This window comes from Epinephelus fuscoguttatus, linkage group LG22 (assembly GCF_011397635.1).
Source record: "Epinephelus fuscoguttatus linkage group LG22, E.fuscoguttatus.final_Chr_v1".
In the NCBI taxonomy this organism is placed as follows: Eukaryota; Metazoa; Chordata; class Actinopteri; order Perciformes; family Serranidae; genus Epinephelus; species Epinephelus fuscoguttatus.
This window is the reverse complement of record NC_064773.1, coordinates 34,007,052-34,033,230: the sequence shown is the minus strand read 5'-3', so window position 1 is coordinate 34,033,230 and position 26,179 is coordinate 34,007,052. Positions and strand designations below refer to the sequence as shown.

General features: G+C 41.4%; 1 protein-coding gene across 1 annotated transcript in view; it reads right to left on the bottom strand.

Annotated features, from left to right (window-relative positions):
* aldh1l2 (aldehyde dehydrogenase 1 family, member L2) overlaps window positions 1–19,695 on the bottom strand; it is a 59,497-nt gene extending 39,802 nt beyond the window's left edge. Inside the window, exons 1-4 of the mRNA XM_049567066.1 lie at window positions 19,453–19,695; window positions 16,697–16,841; window positions 8,532–8,766; window positions 203–368 (exon numbers count right to left, since the gene is read on the bottom strand). Coding sequence (XP_049423023.1) covers window positions 203–368; window positions 8,532–8,766; window positions 16,697–16,841; window positions 19,453–19,500 — 594 coding nt within the window. The 5' untranslated portion in view covers window positions 19,501–19,695. The remainder of the gene's footprint in view (window positions 1–202; window positions 369–8,531; window positions 8,767–16,696; window positions 16,842–19,452) is intronic.
* Between the last annotated feature and the right edge of the window lie 6,484 nt (window positions 19,696–26,179).

Sequence of the window (26,179 nt, the reverse complement as noted above, 5' to 3'; positions counted from 1 at the left end):
TTCAAAAGACAGAAAAGGCTCATTGCTGGTTTAATGGGAAGGAGTGTGAAAATATATCTCACCAGGACAACTTGGCGGATTGCTCAGTTTAAAAAAAAAAAAGGCTCTATATTGATCGATGCTGATAATACACTCCTTAGTACACTCCTTCTGTGATCAAAAAGAGTAGTTTACTCAAAAATATGACAATCCAAGTGGTTACCATAGCCTTTATGCCCTCTGGGTAGAGGAAGCGGTTGTAGAGTGTGTCCACAGTGTCATTGGGCTCCACAGCACACTCCCTCTGCAGCAGGATTGGGCCGGTGTCCAGTCCATCATCAGCCCAGAACACTGTGAATCCAGCTTTTTTATCACCGTGGATCAGGGTCCTGGTGACACACAGGAAAGTAACTCCACCTTGTAGCGGTGCCATAGCACACTTAGATATGGGATACAAAGTAGACCATAAACCTGAGCAAATGGAGCAGAGTCAGATAAAGAAAAAATTAAAGCTGACTGATGTTGATAAGACTGTGAAAGAAACAAGTCATCGACCACCGCCTCTCATTTCGCAGTTGGGTGTTTTCTCATATTTTAAACACTCTTTTATTAAGGTTTTTAGAATATATTAGTTTGACTGGATTCATATTATACTGTTATACTGTTGCAAGTCAAAATCTAACTTCAAGATACCTTCACTGTAATCATGTTCTGATTAATAATACTTAATTTACTTTTCCATTATGTCTGACAGAGCCTACAGATAGTGTTAGCTATGTGACAGACAGTGACCTGTCCACAGTGCACCCTGCCTCTTACCCAGTGCATGGTAGGATAGGCCTCAGGTCCCCACAACCATAAAAAAAAAAAAACGAGCGGTTTAGAAACTGGACGAACGCAAACTTTAACTAAAGACCTCTACATCACAATTCAGATAAAATGACTACTGTAAACTCAAATTCAACAAATCTTCTCTCACTCAGATGGTCAAGAGTGTCCTGAATAAGATATTTTGAGTTTGAATTATCACAAGTCAAGCTGATCTTGTGACATACAGTTAGACTTTGGGAGGCTAACAGTGTCCAACTTAATTTTGTATGAATAGAATGGCATATGCTCATTCACTTTCTTGCCAAAACTTAGATGAGGAGATCAACATTACTCTCAGGTCTTTAGAGATACTGTATTTAGGAATACAGATGGTGTGATTTTCATTACCATAAAAAATAAAGACGCTTCTCCTTCTGTATACTATAAGTGTATACTTCATCCTACTCCTTTTCGAACATGTTGGTGGATCCGTGTGGTCTGCCCCAGTTTTTTTTTTTTTTTTTAATTTATTTTTGTATCGTTTTTAACACTGCATGTTCGAAATAAAGACTTCAAATCAAATCAAATTATGCATTTTCTGTAGCGCACATCAAACGCCACCAAATGTTAGTCTCTACTCGTGGAACAGGTAGCTGAGCGAGGAACGCGGTGATTGCGACGTTACAGGACTGTAAATGGCCATCTAGCAACGGAAAAGAGAGACCGTGGAGAAAAACATATATCCGCATCTAACTCAGGGAATTCAAGGAGCAGGGGGAAAGATTTCTGGGGATTTAGTGGCAAGGATTGCAGACTGCAATGATTTGAAATTTCTCCTGGTAAGGATTTCTTCACTGTTCACTGTTGAGGAGGTTTTTACCAAGAGTACTCTTTCTTCGGACCAGGAAATTACAAAGGGGAAAAACACAGAATGACACAGTTTCACATTACAAATCAGTGTTTCTCCTTTGCTGTTCGGCATGTCAGGTCGGGCTGCTAACCTAGCACCTGCTAACCTGTGCTCACTTTTTTCTCTCATGACTACAGATCAAGATGTTCAGGAGGTTTTTTTGCTGGGAGCTCAATTATCTGCAGAGGTGTGTTCCTCTCCAAAACAAATGGGACATGTGCAGTGGTCGAATTGAGGGGGGATGAGGAGGGAATGCCATCCCCTTTGTTAGAAAATTGACCAAAAACCATCCCCCTTGTCAATCTAGAATCTGTGTGTGACGTAATTTGGTGTGGGGGGGGACATGTCCCCGCACTTCCCGTATCTGTGCCCCCCCTGTCCCCCACACTTTTTCCAGCTGTTACAACCGTTCAATCCGTTTTTAACATGTGGTAATGTGTTTTTCCGAGCTGTCTTTAAACACACCATGAGTAGACAGCGTCAGGCGCACACGCATGCTGTGGTGTTGTGATCTGAACCAATCGCACAGAGGAGACGTGTGCTGCTGGGCAGTAGTGCTGTATGTTCAGCAAACCAGCCAGCAAGAAGCAAAAAACCTTGCACAGTTTCTTCCAAACACACCGACCGTGTAAGTTGAGTAATACTGTTGCATGTAGATAATGTTAGCTAAATGATGACTAATTAATAGATGCCAATATATCAAGTTAAGCTAGTTAACAACAATACTCATGTTATTGTTACCTATGTTAAATCGCTTGCTAGCTAGTTTCATGCTAGGAATAAACCCACTCCTCCTTAATAAGAACTTGTGCTCACTATTGCTTTGCGCATATTTTTTTAATCTGTATTGCCACAATATAAAGAGCAGGGTCAGGGAGGAGACAGTGGACCAGCAAGGATGATCATGCAGGGTCTTCACAGGTGAGGAGAGATTATAACTGGCTGAGAGAAAATATCTAGAGCACAAAAGTGACTGTGCGATCAATTTCCATAGCTATGTCACCACTACTATTCTTAATTCTATTTTTAAATTTTGCTTTGCACATTTATTATCTATAGTATTGCAAATAGATAGAAGAGGGACAGGGAGAAACCAGGCAGGTATCAGGACAGGGACTTGACAGCAGCACCAATTATCAGCCCAAGGATTCACAGGTAAGGAGAAATTATAACTGGCTAAGGAAATGTCTAGAGGAAAAGAGTGACTCTAAGATTAATTTTCACAGCTATTTCAGAACTACTCTTATTTATACTCTGAAATGTTTTTGTCTGTATTGCAATAGCAATACTACTGCATTATTTGTGGTTTTTTAAAGGCAGCAGGTATAGAGTGTGCCAGTAAACCCGGAACTCCGTTAGCACTTTTAGCACTTCTGGTTCTCTCGTCTAAAAGTCAATACGTTTTTTGAATGGGATTTTGGTAAAATGCCTCAAATAAGGTCTGTGGTTAACAAAAGCTTAAGCAAGTTTCAGGTTTTGTTCTACGACATAAAACACATCAGTATATACCCTACTTGTGAATTTTGAATCTTTCACGTGTCGTAAAAAAGGCGGTTGCTAACAAGTTGCTCAATACGACTACAAACTCTGTCGGGGACATTAAACGTCATCACCCCCGAACATGTGAGAGTGCTGGCAGTCCGCCATTACAGTCATGTAGTCCGTTAAAGCTTAACGTTAGCTTTTTACTTCTGGCGATTGCATTTAAGCTTCAAATACGGTATGAAAGGTGTTCATATGTGAAGATTATCTTGCTGAACAAAACCTATAAATATCATAAACTTGTGTTAGCCACAGAGCTTATTTTCTGACATAATCCAAAACGCAATGCAAAAATCACATTCACTTTCTCTTCCGGGAACCAGCGCGATGCTAAACTTCCAGGTTTTGATGTCAGCCCTGGCACACTCTATAGGTCATGCCATTTTTCTTTATCTTGATTAATTTTGCACATCTGTGCTGTCATATTGATGATATGTGCACGCAAAAAAAATCAAAGCTTCATTGCATCCCCCTTGTTAAAAATTAACAATTCGACCACTGGTCATGTGATTTAAACAGATAAAAACACTGAATAAAGCCGTGTTTTATGGAAAAATAGAAAAAGTATTTTTCTGATGCAGCTCATTGTGGAGGGGCTGCTTACTACGGTGGCCAATGCGTTAGGTTAGGTTAAGTTAGGTTAGATTAGGTTGGTAGTAGGGCTGAGGTGATGCGTTGATGTATTTACGTAGTCGATGACGTCGATGATGGCAAATCTGGATAGCCCAGATTGACCTGAAAAAAAAAAAAAAGATATAGCATGTGTATGTAGCCTTTATAATGACTGTGATATGAGCTTCAAAGTAAAGGCAGTAAAAATACCCCCAAAAAGGCCTAGGGCCCAAAGTGGTAAGGAATGAGAATCCAAGAATTTTTACTTTTTCTTCTTAAAAAATGCTTACACCGACTAATAAATTACCACATAAGTTGGCCATTGATTTAAAATTGAAGAATATTAATTGATTTATCATCACAGCTTTAATGGACAGGCATGAGAATGGTATCAATCTTCTCATCTAACTCTGGGAAGGAAAAAGAAAGCATATTTCCCAAAATGCCAACCATTCCTTCTGCCTTTAAATGCCGTTTTAGTAGCTGATTGTAATGTCACCACTGCCAAACAGCCTGATTTACCATGGTAGTAAATAAAGCATATGGTACATGGTTGAAAACGAACAGACGCTACTCACTGACACACAGTGGAAACAGAAACAGAGATATAGTATGGGTGGAGAGCAGGCGGACTAGCCGAGGGAGAGATAAGAAAAACAGTTTGCCAGGAGGTAAGGGTCAAACAGAACTGGTTTACACCTCTTGTTACACAGACCGATAGCAGTAAACCCTCTTCTACCTCTACTCTGACCTAGAAAACATACAGGATGTTTTATGGCTGATTTCGCTTTTGATAGTTTTATTCATATTTATTACAATTTTATCATTTCATTCTCATTTCAGTCTGCTATCTCTGGTGTTTTTACCTTTATGTTATATTATCTACTATTGTGACATTGCACTAAGCATGTGAACCTGCACAAACTTGTTAGGACCGGTATGAATGGTGCTATACAAATAAAGATCATTTGACTGATATATTGTACATGCCACTACAGTGTATGACACTGATAAGGACAAGCATTTGGTATGGTTATTTTTCCTTCATGTTATGTGATAAAAGGTGGCTGCTTTAAGTTCATGTATCACAAATATATGAACAATACAAGGTATGTACACTGTCCTTCTATTACATGTCCTTCTGCATATTCTCAATGTGTTACCTTAAGCATTAAACATTTATCAGTAGTTGTGACAGGTGGCTATGGTGGCATAACGTGTTGGTATATGATGGGTATAATGATTACCTGCATGGGCTGAGGAGGATGTGCCCAACCTGGAAGCACAGCCAATCCTTGCTGGACAAAATTGTAAACTCAGAATTTCATTATTTAAACTGTGACGTCATTTCATTAAATTAAACACCTCAGCATGGTTGGGCAGGGTTATTAATTGAACTTTATTTTCACTTTATTTTACAAATTTGGCTTCAAAAAATTATGAAAACAAGGAATTGCTGATGGTTTTTCAATTTTCAGTTGAATCATATTTAAAGTAAAACAAAGTCCACTGTTAAAAAGACAAGTTTTTTGAAGTTCAATAGATGGATATCTGGGTTCTTGATACCTTTAAGGTATTGACTAAGATAACGCAGTACCTTGACGTATCAAAAGTACTTCAATCAAGCAATACTTGCATTCAATCCTTTTCGTATCCAGATCTACAAATTGACTATTTGTATGGTTTTGCTCTAAGTCATCTTTGCAAGCATTCTTTGATTTAATGTCATGTATGATTGGCCCATTACTGCAGCAGCTACAACCCATACAGTCTGTGTTGTGGTGAAGTCAATCGCAGTGTATTTGAAAGGAGATGGGAGTTCAGCGTGCCGAGATGCCACCAAAAGTGTTTTAAAGTATGACTATGCTACATGACTGTGGCATCCGTTGGTATTTTATGCAACTGAATGCTTTATGCTAACAAACTGACAAATGGCAACAGATGTGCAGTATCTGTGTAATATTTTGACATCTAAATCACTATTATCAGTACACAATTCTTTTTATTTTGAAAGTCAATGACACAAGTCAAAGCTTTGACCCCATCGTCACATTCCTCACTGACGTGGGGGACTCCAGCCATGAAACTTTGCAGCCCAAGGATAAGGTGGCAGTCTACATTGAGTTCAAGACACCCAAGGAGGATCCTTTGAGGTTTTATGGTGGTGGAAGGAGCATGCCAAAATGTTTCCTAACCTGGCAGTGATTGTGCAGAATGTTTTCGCCATCCCACCATCAAGCACAGCCAGTGATAGATTTTTCATTTGCTGGATTTTTAATTCAAAAACGGAGAACCCAGCTTAATGTGAGTGACTGGAGCCTGTGTGTGTTTAATCAGACGTGCAGGTCTGACTTAGACATAATGACGGGTAACGGGTCGGTTCTGGTGATGAGCTTTACAGGCATGGGCAGGTTCGGGTTTATAAAAATGTACTAGTGCAGGACTCTGCTTCCATTCACAAGACATTACATGTGAGAGTGTAATCAGCATGACGTAATATTACAAACTTCATTCATTCATTCTGTTAATGAGCTACAATTACTACATGTCATATGATAAATGTCCCTGATTGACTGCTACAGTTCTAAGTCTCCGCAGTTTTCAGTTAATACACAAAGTGTGGAATGTCTCCTGGCTAGCGGCCACCATGTGTTCACACTCAGCAGAATGAGCCTCTTGTCTGTCTCATCATTTCTGGCTGCTGGACTGATTCCCCCTGGTTTGAATGTAATGTGTAATCTATCATTACTGTGAGGAATGTGAATGTCACTGTTGTCATTCCTTTACTACTGGGATTCCATGAGGGCAGTGAGCCAAAAGCAAAGTAACAGCAGAGATATCCTTTGACCTGAGAGATGAGGTTAACCCCTTTGTTACCATCAGAGCACACTCAGCAGGGACGGGACGCTGTGTTAAAACCATACTCCACTGAATTTATACATGAAGTTCATTTTTCATGATAACTACTTTTGTTTGACTATATTTTGTCCCAAAAAGAATTGCTATAAGAGATATTGTCAATTCCCTTTCAAAGAGCAATGGTGCAGCGGTGACCCTCCGTCCGACACCAAAACACCCTGAGGGCTGAGACCAACATAAGTGTACATAGCAGTGGGGACGTGGACAGGGACGGGGAGAGGACAGGTACAGCAAGCAAACACGCCATCTGCAGACAGCCTGTCTTGACCTGATGACTTTGCTACAATCTGACTGACTGTTCAAACCGATGTTGTACCTTGCCTTCTAAAACCAGCTGCTGGTGACTTGACAAGCTACCTGTTTACACCACAACTTTTCTCTGCAATGTTCTAAAACATTTTTGACTCATTGCAAATCTTTGTACTGAACTGGTCATTAGTCACCTTATGTTTTGAGTAGTGAAGAAACTATGCTTAAGTCTGATCTCTTCTTTATTTAAAGATCCAGCAGACAAGGTAAGGATGTAAAGGGTTCCCATTTTTTAAAACATAATACTCTAGTGTTGAAAAGTTTTGTAAGGACATCCAAAGATGGCAGCATTTCAACGTGGCAGTGTTTATCGGCCCGTCAATGAGTGTACCACCTCTTGCAGCCTCCATGTCATTATTGTGTTGGGCCACCTGCTTGTGGTTCAGTTGAATACAAGCTAAATTATTTTTTAAAAACTGTATTGTGGTTACAAGTGTGATATTCTCCCTTGAACTCATGAACTTGCTGGGTCACTTATTGTGCTATATGCTGTACATGGTTTGCAGTTCAATTTTCTGTCCTGCTCAAAGATGCCAGGATACTGCCTACTGTCTCCCAAGGCTTCACAAATGTACTTTTTGTTTCTCGTTAAGGTTCAATGAATCATTTTTTTGTCTGACCGGATTAGCCCCGATCACATCGAGACCTGTCACTAAAAACATGTTGCCAGCAAAACCATTGCTTTCCTATGTTATGGCGTGCCTGGCACTCTACTCTTGTGCTGCATGTTGCATTTTTCTAGCGGTTTTCAAAAGCACATCAACGATAGAATATTCTCCCCACCCATCAATGTCACTCTTGGGCCAGGGAGCCAATCAATTCAAGAAAGAGGTGGGCTTTACTACTGTTTTGATGTTGGTAGATGTGGCAAGAATCAGAGGGACAATGTGCAGGTGAAAGATTGAAATTAGCAGTGTTTAATTACGATAAAGTTCACCTCAATATTCAATTACTAATTAGCAAACACATGCCCAGAGTTGTGTGAGAAGCCAAACAACTCAAACAACTTAATTTGCTTCACCATTAATTTGCGAGTAAACACACCAAAGCACATTTAAATTTTTAAATATCACTAAGGAGAAAAAAAGAAGAAAAATAAAAACATTTTCTGGTGCACAATTTGCTTTTTGTTGTCTTCATTTTTTTATGCTGAAGTAGTTGCAATGATTGCAACCAAAGGCATAAAAATGCCGCCACTGGCAACCTCGCTGTCTGACCTTGGTAATCATTTTGTCGGCATTTATGAAATAAAATTAAGCAAAAACAAAAAGATAGCGATGCATGTGTTGTGTTGTCCCTTAGTAAACAGAATTTACCCTGTGACTCCTGCTCAGGACCTGCTCAGTGTGAGGCATCAGAAGATCTGATCTGACATCAGTCTGGTATCAGAGACATTTCCTCTAAGGATAATATCAACAACTACCCTCTGACTCCCTCCCCTCTTCCTCACCAGTTAATGGCAGAGGCTCCTCTGTGCAGGGGCAGAATGGAGGGGTGGTAGATGATGGAGCCATGCTTGGGGTTGTCGATAATGTTCATTGGAATGAACTGTGAGCAGAAGGGCATGACGTTGAGCTCAGCACCCACTGCCTTGTAGGCGTCCACCACCTCCGGGATGGGCTTCCCCTTGACTCGCCACCTTGGGAACTTGAACACCGGCGTCCCATCCTTCTCTGCTGCCACCGCTGAAAGAGAAGAGGAGAGTTTACTGATTCACTTTAGAAAGCAGAAAGGAAGTGCATCGGAGAAGATGTGATTCATCGTTGGAGCCTTTACCCAGAGGACACCAGTTTTTAAATTGATGTCCTACCTTTCCCAATGGATTTTTGAGGCCGATACTGACATTTGATTCTAATAATGTGGGTCAACATTTAATTTTACAAGAATATTTTCAAAATACCTCACATTGGGTTCTTCAAGAATTGTGACCTCAATATGAACTACATTACATTGTTTGTAATGGAGATACTGCTTCTAAATAACCTCAAACAGCTTTGGTGTTGCCACACTCTATCCATTTATCCATTCACCAATCCATCCTTTCATCCATCCATCCATCCATCCATCCATCCATCATCCATCATCCATTCATTCATCCATCCATCCATCTAACTGTTGGTCCATACATACATACATACATACATGCATGCATGCATGCATTAAAGGGCCAGTGTGTAAAATGGGTTGAAAACAGTGACATCAGTGGTCAAATTCTAGATTGCAGGGCTCACTCGCTCACCCCTCCCATCGGGTAAATGACGGTGGCCTCGTAGGGACAAAAAGCCTTGCGCACGAGTTTTTCAGGAGTAGGTCTATCTAGTGACGAGGTGAATATTTATTTAGAAATCTAAACCATGTTATGATATTGCAATGAATCCCTCACGAGCAGGAGACCAGAGGAACGTTCAGGGAAAAGGCTCCAGAAACTCCAGTAACACTCCAGGGTGTAAAAGACTCCGTCCCAAACTCTGACTCTTCTGGCGTAACACACACACTCCATACACACATTCTCGTTTACCATTCCGAGTGGGCACCCCCTCCCCTCTCTGCTCCACCAATCTCCAGCCCACACACTGACTGACAGCGTAGCCTGTAAACAGAGCTCAGCTGTTTATTTAGCCTAGCAATATCTCTGGACTATAGTAGCTGCAATGGACGACTTTGAACGTGATTTTGAAGAGTTTCTTGTAGCGGACACAGACCCAGAGCCATACCAGTTTGAGCCGGAGCATACAGATGAGGAACTCCATGTGTTTGATGCTGAGCGGGCAAGAAGAGAGGCTGAATGCACAGAATGGGATTCGGTGGTACTGCTGCCATCACTGGGGGGGTTCGGGTTCATTCTCTCCTGTTGCGTGGTAAGTGTGGTCCATCTGCAAACTTTATAACTAAAAAACTTTTCAGTACTCTCTATCAACGAACTACTAACAATCTCTGCTGTTTCCTCCTCCTTCTTCCTTTCTTCCGCTGTCTTCGTTGGTTTATTTATACACGCGAAATGCGTTCTCTGGCTGGCTGGATTGTCCACTCGGGCTGCCTTACATACATGGCGGCGCAAGATGGCGACCTCTCTAAAGCAAGGCCCTTGCTATACATATATATATATATATATAAATAAAAGCATAATTATAAGGCTACAAAAACCAAACGAATTTTATTTTATAGCGATTATACACTTGTATAAACATATTTATGGGTAGAATATTCAGATTCAGATTGACAATAAACCATGCCAAATATTACACACTGGCCCTTTAATCCTTCCATCCATCTGTTTGTCTGTCCGTCCATCCATCGATATGTCCGTCCATCCATCCATCCATCCATCCATCCATCCATCCATCATCTAACCATTAGCAAGTTAAATGGGGAATTTAGGAGACCCTCACCTCTGCAACATGTTTAAGCTCCTCCTGGGGGAATCATGAAGCGTTCCCAGGCCAGATGAGATATATGATCCCTCCAGTGTGTTCTGGGTCTATCCCTGGGACCTCCTACCAGTTGGACATGAAACACCCAGGAGGAATCCTGATCAGATGCCCAAACCACCTCTACTGACCCCTATGCTGTGCTGCTACAGTACCAACATACTATTACCAATATATCAAAATGGCAATTTGACCGCAAGAAATGACTAATGTATGTTACAGTTTCTGCAATGCTCATTCAGGCTTTTCAGTTTCACTTTTCAACATTGCAACAACAAGTAAAGTCTTGAAAGTGGCCCCTGCTTGCAGTATGACCTTAATGACCAAAAAACAAAGGTGATCCACTGTTCTGTGAAAGGCTATTCAGACAATACAATCAAACTTCACTGAGCACAATGTACATACTAACAGGCCACAGTGTGGGGGCTACTATGCTGTTGGTATTTTTAATAACACTAAATGTGTATTTTGATTATCACAGTGTCTTTACCATATTAACCTCCCTTCACTTGTTGTTGAAAGTAGGGCCGTAACAGTACATGTATTTGTGTCGAACCGTTCAGTACGCGACTTTCGGTTCGGCACGACCCTGTACCGAATTATTGGGCGTAGGATATTATTTTATTTTGTTTTATTTTAATTCCGTTTTTTGCGAGCCGAACCATTTAAAATGTCTAGTTCCCCGACGGACATAATTGAGTGACAGACCAAGTCCGACAGTAAATCTCCGCTTTCACTTTGTGCAGCGCATTCTCGCATTTTGACAACATGGCAAGTGAGCCTGACGAAGCTGAAGACCCACCCGCAAACCTTAAGTCCTCCGTTTGGGCACACTTTGGTTTCAGGATAAAATAGGAAGATGGAAATAAACAAGTTGACAAGACAAAAGCAGTGTGCCGACACTGCAGAACAGCGGTCGGGTATGTACTTGGAAACACGTCTAACATGCTAACGCATCTAAAGTGACATCACCCGAGTTTGAACGTTAACCGGCACGACTAGAAAAAGCAATCTGGTGCAAACTACGATATCGTCGTCGTTTAAAAAGAAAGAGCGTTTCCCTGACCATCGCGCTAAAGAAATAATCAACGAGTTGAGTAAAATTGTTTAAGCTGCACTTTAGATATAAGCATGTTTTGTTTACTGCACTTTAACAAAGTGGGAAAGCTAAGTAAGTTCCTAGTAAAACTGAATCTGAGCAGGCTTTAAAGCTGACCAGCTGCACTATACTTTTTATTTTAATTGAGTAAAACTGTTAAAGCAGAAATCTATATTTATATTTTTCATTCAAAAAATGTGTTAAAAAAACAGCGGGATTTTATTTTTCACTATTATATTTCTATTTTCATTCAAAACAATGTGAAAAAGCAGGATTTTATATATATTTGTTTCATTCAAAAAATGTGTAAAAAGAGTTAACTGCTGTGGTGGTATGTTTTAATAAGGTTACCAATCAGTAAAAGATATTTAATAGTTGTCTATTTTTTTCATTACTGTACCGAAAAACCGAACCGTGACTTGTGTACCAAGGTACGTACCGAACCGTGATTTTTGTGTACCATTACACCCCTAATTGAAAGGCAAATAAATCTAAACCGAAGTGGGCACAGCAGCAATATGTCTATGTCCAGAAATAATTAGAGACAACAGCTGAATATTGGAGAGGAAATACTTAGGGGGAAAGGATGACAGGCCGAGGTCAAGAGGCAGCAGAGAGCTGATGATGATGTTTCCTGGAAAGATTGCATCATACCAAAGAGTGCCGCCCGATTCTAGACTTTTCACCTCAAAGCTGCTTCTCTGGGCCACACAGGGCCTCTCCCCACACAGACAATGGAGCCACTATCCCACAGCTAACACAGGATAAAGGCATGTCTTTGTCCAGGAGCACTGTTGAGTCAACACACATCTACCTCAGCCACGGCAGAGGCCTGTGATGACCCACACAAGACCAAGGACACAGGATCATCACAGGCCATCACATCAAACATTTTCTGTCCTATTATCTTTGTACAGACCCAAAACAAAACGTTTACTGTGCTGCATTTCTGTTTTTTTATTGTTTAATTGTAAGTGAACCAGAGGTTACAGATATTTATACACAAGGAGGAATATACGTTGTAAGATCTCATGTTAACTAGGCCTATAATTGCCATATAGACTTTTTAATGGTGACCTATAACCTTGTCAAAGACTGTGTTTCTGATTTGGTTGTACAGGAGTCTGTCTCCACTTCTGTATGTCTCCTCTATGGCCTGTTGAAGCTGCCTGCCTGTATCTCTGTGAATTTCTCAACCCAATAGCATCAAAACCGTGCAAGATGAAGCAACATGACTTTACAACTTCAAACATGAGTGTTGTCCGAGCATTGGCGCCAAAGATGAGTGTGGTCCCAGCAGGGGCGCCAGAAGTAGGGTTGGGGAAATGGGGAAGGGGCTATAGCTATATTTTGCTTTGCCACCAGAGGCAAATGTTTTATTTGACCCTAAGCTCGCATTAAATGTAAGTGAATAGGAGGAGTATTCACAAGCGTCAATGTTACTTATGTTTTTAAGTTATGATTCAGCAGAAGGTTCAAGTCGTCTAAAAGGTAACTACTCGCTGTTCTCCAGCTGGTGCTTTTATTTACATTTAGGGCTGTCAGAATTGACATGTTAATAGCAATGCGATTAGGGCCCTAACATAAGGCGTTTTTTTTTTAACCACACTCTGCTATTTTGTCCCTTTGACGCACCCTTACAAGCAGCTGCAGTGATGAAAACCAGTTCATTTTCGAATGGATCATTTCACTTTAAAAACTCCCAGATGGCTCAGTTGACAGGTCAAGAGTAATATGCACCTTGTGTCAAATGAATTTAATATAGCACTGAAGTACGTTGACTTTGAGCAACCCCTACAAGCTGAGCATACATGTGCAGTTAATCAGACTGATGTCAGTGGGCAACCACATCACCAAAGCAGGCAAAACACTATTCTGGAGTAAACCAACCACTGCAGAACTGTGTATGAAACCAAATCAAAGAAGCTTACAACAATGCTTGCTAAATGGGTGGCAACCGACTGCAGACCAGTCAACATCATGGAAGACTGGGGTCTGAGGGACGTCCTCAGTTTCATACATACTGAACCTTGATCAATCACAGAAAGCAACTAAACTGGAACTCCTGAAAAGAGCAAATGCTGTCGAATTAACCACGGATCATTGGACATCAGTGAATAATCAAAATGATCTCAGAGTAACCGCACACCATATTGTGTATAGTAGTATAGCACTGATTTGAAATGAATAAATTATAAACTGAAGATCATAAAGTAATTTCTTTGCATTCATTTGATTCCCAATCAAGACACTCTGGTAAGAATTGCTTCACCTTGTTAATATGGACTTCAAATCTGTTTTAAAATGCAAAATAATGGAATTTTAATTTTTGCAATTAAAAATTCAATTAATCACAATTACCTTTTGAAAATCAGCAATTAACTGTTATGAAAAAAATTGTATCCTTTGACATTATATTCTCCCTATTGGTATATACATCCTCCTGACTTGTATTATATCCATATTTGTGCTGCTTTGTATCTTTTTGCATTTTGCTTTTTTGCAATCTCTCAAATACGTTTGACATTGGTGCTATATGACCAGACAAAAACAGAGGGAAAGGGCTGTGGTATTCACTTTTGCTCAAGAGGTAGAAAACCTACAATTACCAGAATGCACTGCCGCACACCAATAAACCCTCGTGCTGGTGGTTTGCATAATCCAAATTAGTCAGTTTTGACAATATGGCAGATGGCTGGTGACAAACAATCGCCTATTAAAGTTAAACGATAAGCTAAAAAGCTAAAACATGTTTCAAAAATGTATCAGGCAAGAAATATGCAACACAGTTAACAGTCTAGGTTTGTTTGATCAGCACTGCTTAGTTTTACTGTTTGATCACAGTTTTTTCAGCCTCCATTTTTACATTACAAGAAACAGTATGTCACCTACTCCCTGCTCTCAAACTCTCAAATTACAGCCAAACAGTGCACTACAATATGCTTCTGAAGACATACTACGTGAGAAATAGGCAATACAGTAACAGCGACTTGGTTTATTTTTGATCAGCATTGCCTAGTTTTACTGTTTAATTGGAGTTTGAGAGAGAGAGAGAGACGGGTGGCTCTCTCTCAGTCCTCTACCATACGTATTTGGTGTTTCTCAAAGTCAAAGAATGGTCCTTAAATGTCTGAATTTCAAGGAGGCTACCGCATCGAATCCCACCAAAGGACTGTTTCAATGTCAAGCATCCTTTAAATTCTATCGACGAGGAGTCTGTTTTAGAGAATTTTCAAGGATTCATGTGTGTATCCCCAGCAGGCATGCAGTACCCACACTTCTTTGTGCACAATCCACCCATGCCCCACTGTTCACCTGATAACGACATGATAATTGCTCTGATTCTTTCGGTTTCAATTGATGTATTTTTTGGGGGATTCACAGTGAGAATGGCCACAGGACATATTAGAATGTCCTGCAGGTCAAAGCGTCATTCACCTGTTTTAAGGTAAACATATTTCAGCAAATTTCACAGTAGTATGATGAAAAGGTGGCAGGTCATCTGCCCAGAGCAGTGCAGCTCATCAGATCAGATACATTATTCATATTGTACCTGTGTTTGTGGTGATACACGTATCAATCTAGAACACTTTGGAATCACAATGTGATTCTGTGGTGATAAAGGGACATTTTCCAGCTATTGTCTTTCCTTCACTCTGAAAAGGGACTGTTGTGTGAATGCGTCTTTGAAGCCCCTTTTACACTCAGTACGTTTACATACACAGCTTAATCGAGCTATGCTCAAAATTCAATTTTGGCATTTAATCGGACTTCTGTCCTTGTCCTCCTCCTCAACACTAGGTGGTGATATGCGTCAGTTCAGCGGGTTAATACGGCCCCCTTTCCAGTTGACCTATTACATCACTTAATAATAAACAACTGGAGTCAGGCGGCAGACCGGCATTTTCGAACAACAGCAAGATGGATAATTGTACAGCTTTGTTCATCTCGTACGTAATGTACGCGTTACTGATTGTGCAGATAAGGTGCACACTATCCCTCGTGGTCATGGTGATTTCAAGAGACAGACAAGAACGCTGTATGCTGTTGGAGTTCTACAACAATAGCATGTCTTGTCTGTTCCGGGATCATACACCAGCACGGGGGGTGTGGAGCATGTGCACATGCATTGTCTAGTTTAACTCTGATTAAGGCATATACATGCCGGAAAAAAATCAAATTCCAATCGCATTATCTGGGTGTCTTAATCGGAGTTGGAGAACTCCGATATTAGTCGGAGTAACGCGTTTACATGCACTTCAGTTGTCCAGTTATAGTCAGATTAAGGCAATAATTCGTTTTTTTCAAGTGTCATGTAAACATACTAACTGTCAGATTTTCGGCGAATGTTGGGCTGTTTTGCCGGCAAGCTGCGAGGATTTAGACACACAGAGCCAGATTGGCGAGTTGATCTGAGGTGCCCAGTATTCCGTCTCGTAGGGTAGACATATTGGCGGAACCGTTTTGGTTTAAAAAGAACGAGGCACCCTTCCACCACAGGAAGGGCTACTGATGACTTGTGGGAGGAGCTGTTGATGACGCCGCACGTGCTAGCCACTGACTTTGAGAAGCACCAATTGTGTCCATGGTGGTGGGCATACGAAAATGCAAATCTGTAGGTGGAGCAACAGCCCTAGAGATGAGCAGGGATATCTGGACCCCTTTAAGAAAATGGCTGTGCATGAGTCCAGACTGCAGTTTGTTCTGCTCTGTCCAAGTAACTGTTGGCTATGAGATGCCAACATTTCTTCCCTTGTACTTATGAAAGCTGCTATTTTGATGTTGTTCCCTGTAGTTGGGTGGAACTGCATTTCAAAAACTACTAGAATGCATTAGTTTGCTTACTGGAAGACAAAGGCTTGCGTTTTCAGATTCTACGATTATTTAGTGCAACTGGGGGTCAAATGAACTAAGGAAGAAAACACTACGGTGATTAGAAAAAAAAAAAACTGACAATGATTCCTGTGGTACATAGAAATCCATCAGTAATAACAGCTGAGAGACGGACCTAGAAGACAGTGACATTAACTCACTCAAACTGAAGAGAACGGTAGAAGTGACAGGAAAGAGAGAAGGGGATTAACTCACCCAGGGGGTCGGCCTTGCCATCCTTGTCGGGGACTGTGAACACACCAACCACCTTGTGACCCTGCTTCCTCAGGTTGCTGTACACCTCCTGGCCAAACACACTCTGGCCAATTATAGCTAGTTTCAGCTTATTCTGGTAATAATTCTGTAACGAGAGCAAACACATTACTTTTGGTTTCCTCTGGTGTAAATCTGCAGTACTGGAAATGCTGGAGATTCTTTTCTGCAATTTGTCTCATTTAAGCTACAGTGCTCTGATATTTGTGTGTGTACATAGAGCTCTTCCTCAGGAGGAGAGGATTTTCAACATTCTTTCTTCACCTCGTTGAGTCAGATGTTATGCAACTGCCGACAGAAAACACAATGCAGAGCCAGTCCTAACAGCAGGCAACTGCAGGAGCCACTAGGGGACCAGAGGGGCCCACATGACACAACTCTTAAAGGACCACTCCAGAAATATTGGGAAATAGTCAATTGAACAAAAAAGAAACAAAAGACACATTCTGTATCTGATACTATAAGAGGATATTCTGATTTTAAGATCAATGTATGGTTTAAGTCCAAAAAAACACTCCCACATTTCTTAGATTGCATCAAATGGGTTGGATGAGGTATTTATTCATGGTCAGTGAATACCACACAATAGTATTCAGTCAGCAAGCCCCCACTTTGGAGAAGCAGGCTGGAATCAACACAGAAGCCAAGCAATTTACTGCAGAGGACGTGTTAGCAACAAAACATATTTTAACCACCTAAAAAAAGTCCCATCTAAAACAAATAAATATTAGTTAAAGTGTGTATGCTATGTTGAGAGTATTTTCGCTTCTTTAACTTTCTGTCAGACAGCAATTTCTGACAGGGAAGTGAAAGCTGTTATATTGCTCTCTTCAAAGCCAGACTCCATTGGGAAAAACAGTGCTTTAACATTGCTGAACGCAGGAGCTGCTGATGTACCGCTGCCTTGATCAGTTAGTTGGAGTTATTGTGTGTTTATTATTGGGTTAGTTTGTTATTCACCAAAGTCACAGCAGCTCCTGTGTTCAGTGAACCAAAACTACTGTTTTAGTCAATGAAGTCTGGCGGCTTTGAGGAGAGCATAGATAGGGAATTGAAGTGGGGAATTAATGGTCAATCACTATCTGACAGAAAGGTTGATTAATGAATAAACTCTTAATATAGTATACACTTAAGCGGTTCCAGATTTGTTTTGGTGAGCCTTCTTTAGGTGGTGAAATACATTTTGCTGCTGGCCACCATCCACAGCAGTACATTGCTGTGCTTCCATGGTGGTACTCCTGCCTGCTGGGGGGTGCTCCCAACTGCCACCTACTCTATGTATTACACTGACTATAGATAAGTACCTCATACAACCCCACTTCAAAAAATCTGAACTGTCCCTTAAGTCATGTCACACCTCCACTGATTCATTACAGACTACTTTTCAGATCAATGGAATTAACACCTGCTTAAGTTACTGCAAATGACAACGCCACTGGCTACAAAGATTATCAGTCTTACTGACTATTCATTTATTTAAAACTTTAAGTAACACTGGGGTTACAACAATTATTTTTTATAACTGATCATTAAGCATTTTTGAATACATCAACTAATTGTTTGGTCACCAAAATGTCAAAAATACATAGTCAGATTTCTTGTTGTATTCAACCAGCAGTCCGAACCCCAAAGTTAAGGGTTCTTATGTAGTACATGTTTTTATGCAGTTAACAAAGATTGAAATCAGAGACAAGCGGCCAATCCACACATTTGAGAAATTCCAAACACTGAAAGGTTCATGTGCTTTATAAGTAAACATCTGATAAACTAATAGAATAGTTGGTAATCACTTTTCTTATCTTAATATCAACGAACTGATTGATTTGTCAGAAGTATGTAAAAAAAAATCATGTGTAAAAAGCAGGACTGTAAAGTTTTAAGGGTGGGATGCAGGGGGCCACATGCTTGCCTTTCACAGGGCCCCCAAATAACCCAGCCCCTGGCCTAACTATCATTAAATGTTCCTGTTTGTTAAAGCCAGCTCCGAGAGAAGCTATTGGCTGACAGAGAGCACAACCCCTAATCCAGAGGGAGAAGTTCAGCTGTCCCCCTCCTCTCTGACTGTAACAGCACATGTGAGATGGAAGGAGGTCTCAGGTTTCCCCTGCTTTAGTGAAGGGTCCTGTCAAACGCACGAGGCGCCGTCTCAGATTTTAAGATTGCGTTTAGCAACGTGCTGATGCATTTAAATCCATGTATTCCAAGCAACTTCCTACAGTAACACAGCTCCAAAAGCACTGAGAAAATTACAGTGCAAAACGCCCCTAATAAAAATGCATGGATGGCTGGATTGTCCACATCCTGCTTTCCTGAGGGGTTCTTGCAACCCTGCAGGCTCGAAACTACAGTAAGCCGCTGACGGGCTACAGTGTGGAGCTCATATGCTGATGCAACTCCTCCAGATCTTGTACAGGAGCGTTAAGAGACTGAGAAAGAGGGGGAGATAGGGGGTAGGCAGTAACGTGGCAAACTGGCACGGATACACCATCGTTTGCTCTGTTTGTTGCAAATATAGAAGCAGAGTGACTTATGGAGACCTGGATATGAACTGTGATAGACTGATGGGTGACCAGAGTCGAGCCAGGCTCAGTCCTCCTCATGCCACAACGAGCTTCGATGCGTGCAGTATGTTTCATCAATGCAACAAAGTATTAAAGGCACTATTCAGTCTCTGGTGCAGCAAAAGCAATGTTACTTACGGACGAAGTGGAGAATTTCCTTAAGACTTGACTCGCCGTCCACAACATAATGGCGGTGTTTATGTATAAAAAATGTATTAAAAATAAAAATGGATCCAAATGCTGCAGAATTTGTCCGACCTGCTGCTGAGGTATGAGCGCTGCTGGCCGTACACACACACCTGTCCCTGTGTGTGACTGTATGAGTCAGAGGAGTGGCCGTGGTATGGGCTCGTCACAGCCAGCTTATACTCGACAGCAGCAGACACAGTACGTGCTGCTTGACACCGTACGTGCGCGGTCACGCGGTGCTTACTACCCCTTCGACCGCGCGGTCACGCGTGGGAATTCATAAAGTTCTCAAGGCCACACTGACTGTCGATAGTTTAATTGCAGTTTATACATGATATAATATGTTACTGTGGGAATGCAAATAGATTGACTTATTTATGTGTTTATATTGCGAAATGTTTTATCCACAAGCTAAAACTAAGATGAACTTAAAGACATAGCCTAATAGAAAAAAATGTATATTCAAAATAGTTTACAACATCTCTGTAGGCAGAAATGTATTAAGCTAATATTCATGTTTCTAGCATATACCTGTTAGGCATTTAAGGGTAGTTGGTAGCCATTAGCCATTGTTTGCTAACAGTAGCTAACCTAAGTTGCTAAAATGCTAACAAATGACTATAGAGTGGTGCAGTACTGAGTCCTTAAAGTCCTGGATTTGAGTTAGCATGATAGCACTCCTGAGGCCTGTACTATGAGGCCAGTATAACTTACCCAGACTATCTTTTTGTTAGCTGGCCTGACTAGTGGCTGTCTAAATAACTACAAATCTGGTTATCCACTACTTAAGTCAGTTTTGGGTTTTCCTATCCAGCCACAAGCCTATTTATGGGAAATAGGTGGGGGTGTTATGAGTGACATCATCAGAACCATGAATGAAGGAGGTTGCTTCATATCATATGAAATGGTACCTGAGGAACCTGGGACAGCGAGACAGTAAAATATCAAGGGCATGGGATGTAAATGATACACTGTTATCTTCTGATAGAAAATTATATTGAAAGTACTATCCAAAAATTCACTGTCGGCCAAAACTCCAATTACGTGTAGGTATCACTAGGCTATATGTGACATTAGTAAAGAGTATTTTTTTGCTATTTAGTTGGAAGATAATAAAACTACTCTGAATATGTTACATATGACACTTAAAAGTAATGTAAGATTGTTTCTGCTGCTGAAGTAAAGGGTGGAAAAGTAGGTCTATCTGACTCAAGTGTTGCATTTATAATAACAGGAGCCAATTAACAGCCTGTGGATTATTTTACTAATAAAATATTATCTTTTTTTCTTTGTTCTCATCACAGATGTATCTTATGTTATTTTGAGCTGCACTGATGGAATCAAAGTGTATTGTAGCAACACTTAAACTGCTGACTAAGATAAACTATGCATAAGTTAAAATCCTGCTAAAGTCATGTATTCAGTGTTGTAAATGATGTCTCCATTTGTTAGAGGCTCTATTTTAAAACCAGTGGAAATAGAGCCATGGAACAAATGATTCTACTGACCTATAACATATACGCAACTCTTTTTTACCTGAGGCTGGACTTTCATTAACCTGCTCCGGAGCAGGTTAGCTAATCAGTTTAAATGGCGATTTATCCTGGTGAAAAGAGAACCAGCTTCATAGTACTGAAAACCCACAGTTAACCCCTAAGTTACCTCACTAACTCCAAATCCTGCTTCGTAGTACAGGCCTCAGGTTCCCTCCTCTCAAAGTCCATGGGTGTTTTGAATGATCATTTGGTACCGATGCCTGAAATTAGGTCTGCGGTCAACCCAAGCTTAAGAGACTTTATTGTTTGGTTTCATGACATAAAATATGTCAGTAAAATATCCCTTTTGTGCATTTTGAAACTTTCTGGTGTCCTTAAAAAGGCAGTTGTTAACAAGTGGCTACATGTGCCTACAAGACTTCAGGCTGAACTGAGTTTACAGCGTTGTTCTGGTAATGTTTGTTCATATAACCGTAGTTTGTTTATAGCATGACTTAGCTTTTTACCTCTGCTGCTTGCATTTAGGCTTCAAAAATCATAAAAAATGGTGTTTGTGAATATTATCAAATGTATAAGTATCATAAATGTTTGTTTGCCACTGCAATAATCCAAAAGGCTTTTTGATGAAGGTACCAGGGCAATGCTAACTTCTGCATCAGCCTACAGAAGCTAAACAAAGTTGAAAAATGCTAACAAATGACAGTCTACTTGCCTAGAGATCTTTGTATGTTTCCTTTAGTGTATGATCACATGAAAATAAGAATTGTTGTGTTTTCATTACCTTAGAACGAGTTGTTTATATCAACATAGGGAGTGGGTCCTTATTTATGGAGATCGCCACGTTGCACCCTCATGTTTCTACAGTAGCACAGAACAGATAAACCAAACACTGGCTTCAGATAGGGCCATTCATGTTTTTGCACCAGCCACTGCAGTTAGAAGCTCCTCAATGACGAGCAGCGTAGGAAAAACCCATTTGTTTATGTGAACCTGCTTTATTCATATATAAATAATCTGGTCTATTTGTTTTGGAGAGGAGGAGACTTCTGTGAATAATAGGGCTTTAGGTAAAAACCTCCTGAATGTTTGAATCTTTAGTAATAACAGAAAAAGGGTGAACACACATTAGTAGATGCCAGACTAACAGCTGACTCCAACATGCCAAACAGCATCGGAAGAACACCAATTTTGCGGATAATTCAGCTAACAGCTAAAATCTTCTGAACATCTGGATCACACAATAAAAACTTCCTGATCAATGTACACTGAGGGAATTCTAACTGGGAGAAGTTTCAGCTGGTTGCAATCTGCAAACCTCTCCGCATGACACCGCTAAATGTCCTTAGTTTTTACACACTTAACCATTGTTCCAGTGCGTATTTCTGTAGTCTGGTAAATGGTGTAAAATTAACCTGCAACCTTTATGAAGCTTCAGTATTTGACAGCCAGTACAAAATAAAAGAAAACAAAAGCCATGTGGGTAAGATAATATACATGAGCCATTAATCGTAGGCAGTGCACAAAGTTTAAAGATTGAAAGATTTAAAGACTGAATAGATAGCCTAACTAACATGGAGCACAAACACCCAGACTCCCTGATCATTGTTCTTGGGGACTTTAACAGAGAGAACTTGAGCCACAAACCTCCAAAATCCAGATAGTACATTAAGTACATCACCAGTGGTAAGAACATACTGGACCATTGCTGTAAAATATAAAAATAAGATGCCTCTTACTCTGACCCCCATGCAGCTTTAGGACTCTCTGATTAGTGTCTTGTTCATATTCTTACAATACAATACAATATACTTTATTGTCCCACTAAGGGAAATTTGTCTTGGACTCCGCAACTGCGCCATAAATGCCTTGACAGCCACAATGACAACAAACAATACATCAAAAGCCATACCATCCCAACAACAATTACATAACAGTATTGCACATATCCCGTAACATTACAGATAACATACATATGCCATATATACATAAAACATGCTAAAAGATCACCATAATAAAAGCACTATAAAAAATTATTGCACAATCTTCGGCCTCAAGCAGAATTGTTTAAGAGTTTGACGGAGGCTGGAACAAATTAATTCTTAAAACAGTTCTTCAGACTTAAAGGCAGAAAGTAAAATCAGCAGGTGGTCAGGACTGTGAGGAGACAGACCAACAAGGCACAGCTGGAGCTAAAGGCCTACTTTAACTGCACTGATTGGAGTGTTTTTGAAGCTGAAACTTCAGACATGGACCTGACACTGTGATGTCTCACATCAGTTTCACTGAGGATACCTGTTAAAACCTTCTGCACAAACAGCAACAGTTAATCCTGGTTTAAAGCTAAACTCAGGGGGCTTTGTCAAGCCAAGGAGGATACCCACAGAAGTGAATACAGTATTCTGTACCAATGCAAGAACACACCGATGAAGGAGATCGGAGTAGCAAAAAGGAGCTATACCGGAGTAGCAAAAAGGAGCTATACCGAAACAGGAGACAACCCCCCTACACTGTGGAGACTCATCAACTGACTGATGACCTGAAGGTGTTTTACTGCAGGTTTGACAAGCCTTGATTCACACCCCTCACCAGCTCCAACTCAGACATTACACAACCAACTGCCCCTCACCCCACCTGCTCCCAGGAACCGAGTGGGGGATGTGTCTGCTCTTTCAGAGACAGAAGATAAGGAAGGCATCAGGCCCAGATGGTAAGTCTGTGCTGATCAGCTGGCTTCCATCTTCACATAGATCTTCAACAGATCACCGAAGCTGTGTGAAGTTCCCTACTGTTTCAAACACTCAACTATTATCCTGTTCTCCAAGAACTGGATTACATGACAACAGGCCTTTTGCCCTGATGTGTTTGGTCATGAAATTCTTTGACAGATAGGTGTTAGCCATCCTAAAGGACATCAAAGGACCCCCTCCTGTAAGTGGATGATGAAATCAAGAAGAGACTTCAGTGCATCTTGCATTTCAACTCCCCAAGGACATATGCAAGGATCCTGTTTGTGGACTTCATCTCGGCATTCAACACCATCATCTCTCACCAAGCTTACTGTGCTAGCCCCCACCTGTCAGTGAATCACAAACTTCCTGGTGGATTGGAGGGATGTGTGCTCTCTCCACTACTCTTCTCCCTCTACAGTCTCTCTGTCAGTCTGACATCATGCATTACGGACTACATAAACTTCTGTGTGGAAAGCACCATACCCACCAGGAATGTACGCTGCTTCTCCAACACCACACCCTGGATTACTCCAGACATAAAAGCTCTCCTGAAGGAGAAGTGGAGAGTTTTTAACTCTGGAACTAAGGAGGAGCTGAAGGCCGTGCAGAAGGAGCTACGGAGAAACATCAGGCGGGGAAAGGAAGAATATAAAAAGAAGATGGAGGAACAGCTGCAGCAGAGAGACGTCAGTGGAGTCTGGAGAGGTCTGAAAACCATCTCAGGACACAAACAACCACACTCCCAGGCCAGAGGCAACCAGAAGTGGGTGAATGATCTGAATCTGTTCTTCAATAGATTTGATCAGTCTGCCCCGCCCCTGGCCCAGACATCACGGCTGCAAACCCCCGCATCCTCACTTACACCCCCCCCTCAAAATACACTCCTGGCATACTGCTTCAACACCTCCCCCACCCCACTCCCCCCGGACATCTCACCACCCCCCACTCCTCCCCCCACCTCATCACCTCCAACCCCCAGCACACAGCCCCCCTGCTCCAGCTTGTCCTTCACTACCTGTCAGGTGAGAGATCAGCTGAGGAGGATAAAGACGAGGAAGGCTGTGGGTCCAGACGGCATCAGCTGCAGGCTCCTGAAGCCATGCTTAGACCAACTGTGCGGGATAGTTGAAACCATCTTAAACCTGAGCCTGAGGCTGGGGAGAGTACCACACCTGTGGAAGACATCCTGCGTGGTACCTGTGCCCAAGAATTCGCACCCCAAGGACTTCAGTAGCTTCAGGCATTAACATCACACCTCATGAAGACCCTGGAGTGGCTGGTTCTGTCTCGTCTCCGCCCCGCAGTAGGCCCTTCAATAGACCCGCTGCAGTTTGCCTACCAGCCTGGCATTGGGGTGGACAACGCCATCATCTTCCTCCTGCATAGAGCTCTTTCTCACCGGGAGAAGCCCGGAAGCTCTGTGAGAATCATGTTCTTTGACTTCTCCAGTGCTTTCAACACCATCCATACAGCCTGCCCTTCTGAGGTACAAACTGGAGCACATAGGGGTGGCTAATCAGCTCACATCCTGGATCCTGGACTACCTCACGGACCAGCCGCAGTATGTTAGGACCCAGAATTGTGGTATCGGACTTGGTTGTCTGTAGTACGGGGGCCCCACAGGGGACGGTGCTGTCACTGTTCCTCTTCATCCTCTACACTGCAGACTTTTCATACAACACCCCCACCTGTCATCTGCAGAAGTTCTCTGACAACTCTGCCATAGTTGGCCTCATCACAGATGGGGACGACAGGGAGTACAGAGAACTGAATCAGGACTTTGTGGACTGGTGCCTGAGGAACCACCTTCAGATCAACACGGGGAAAACCAAAGAGCTAGTGGTGGATTTCTGCAGGTGCAGACTCCTCCCCCCAACACCGGTGAACATCCAGCGAAAGGACATTGAGATGGTGACATCTTATAAGTACCTGGGTGTTCATCTTAACAATAAACTGGACTGGACTAATCACATAACAGTACTATACAGGAACCATGGACACTTTACTGACACTATGGACACTTTATAAACACCACAGCTGTTTGCTGTTTTCTGCACATACAATCACTTGCACTAGATGTGCTCTCTTTAATTCACTTTATCGCCATTTCTTGTATTACTGTACTTTATTTTGCATGCCTAGTTTTTAAGTTTTTAAGTTGTTTAAGTTTAAATTTTGAAATTTTGAAATTTTTAATCTGACTCTTTCTCCTTGACTGCTGTAACACTGGAATTTCTCAATTGTGGGATCAATAAAGGTGTATCTTATCTTATCTTATCTTATCTTATCTTACACCAATAACCACACCTCAGGATAACCGTCTCTTATATTCCTGAAATTTGCAGGCGTCGCAACAGTCAGTGGCCTAATCTGGGACAGTGACAAGTCTGCATACAGATGTGAGGTTGAACAGTTGGTTTTCTGGTGTGGTCAGAACAGCCTGGAGCTTAA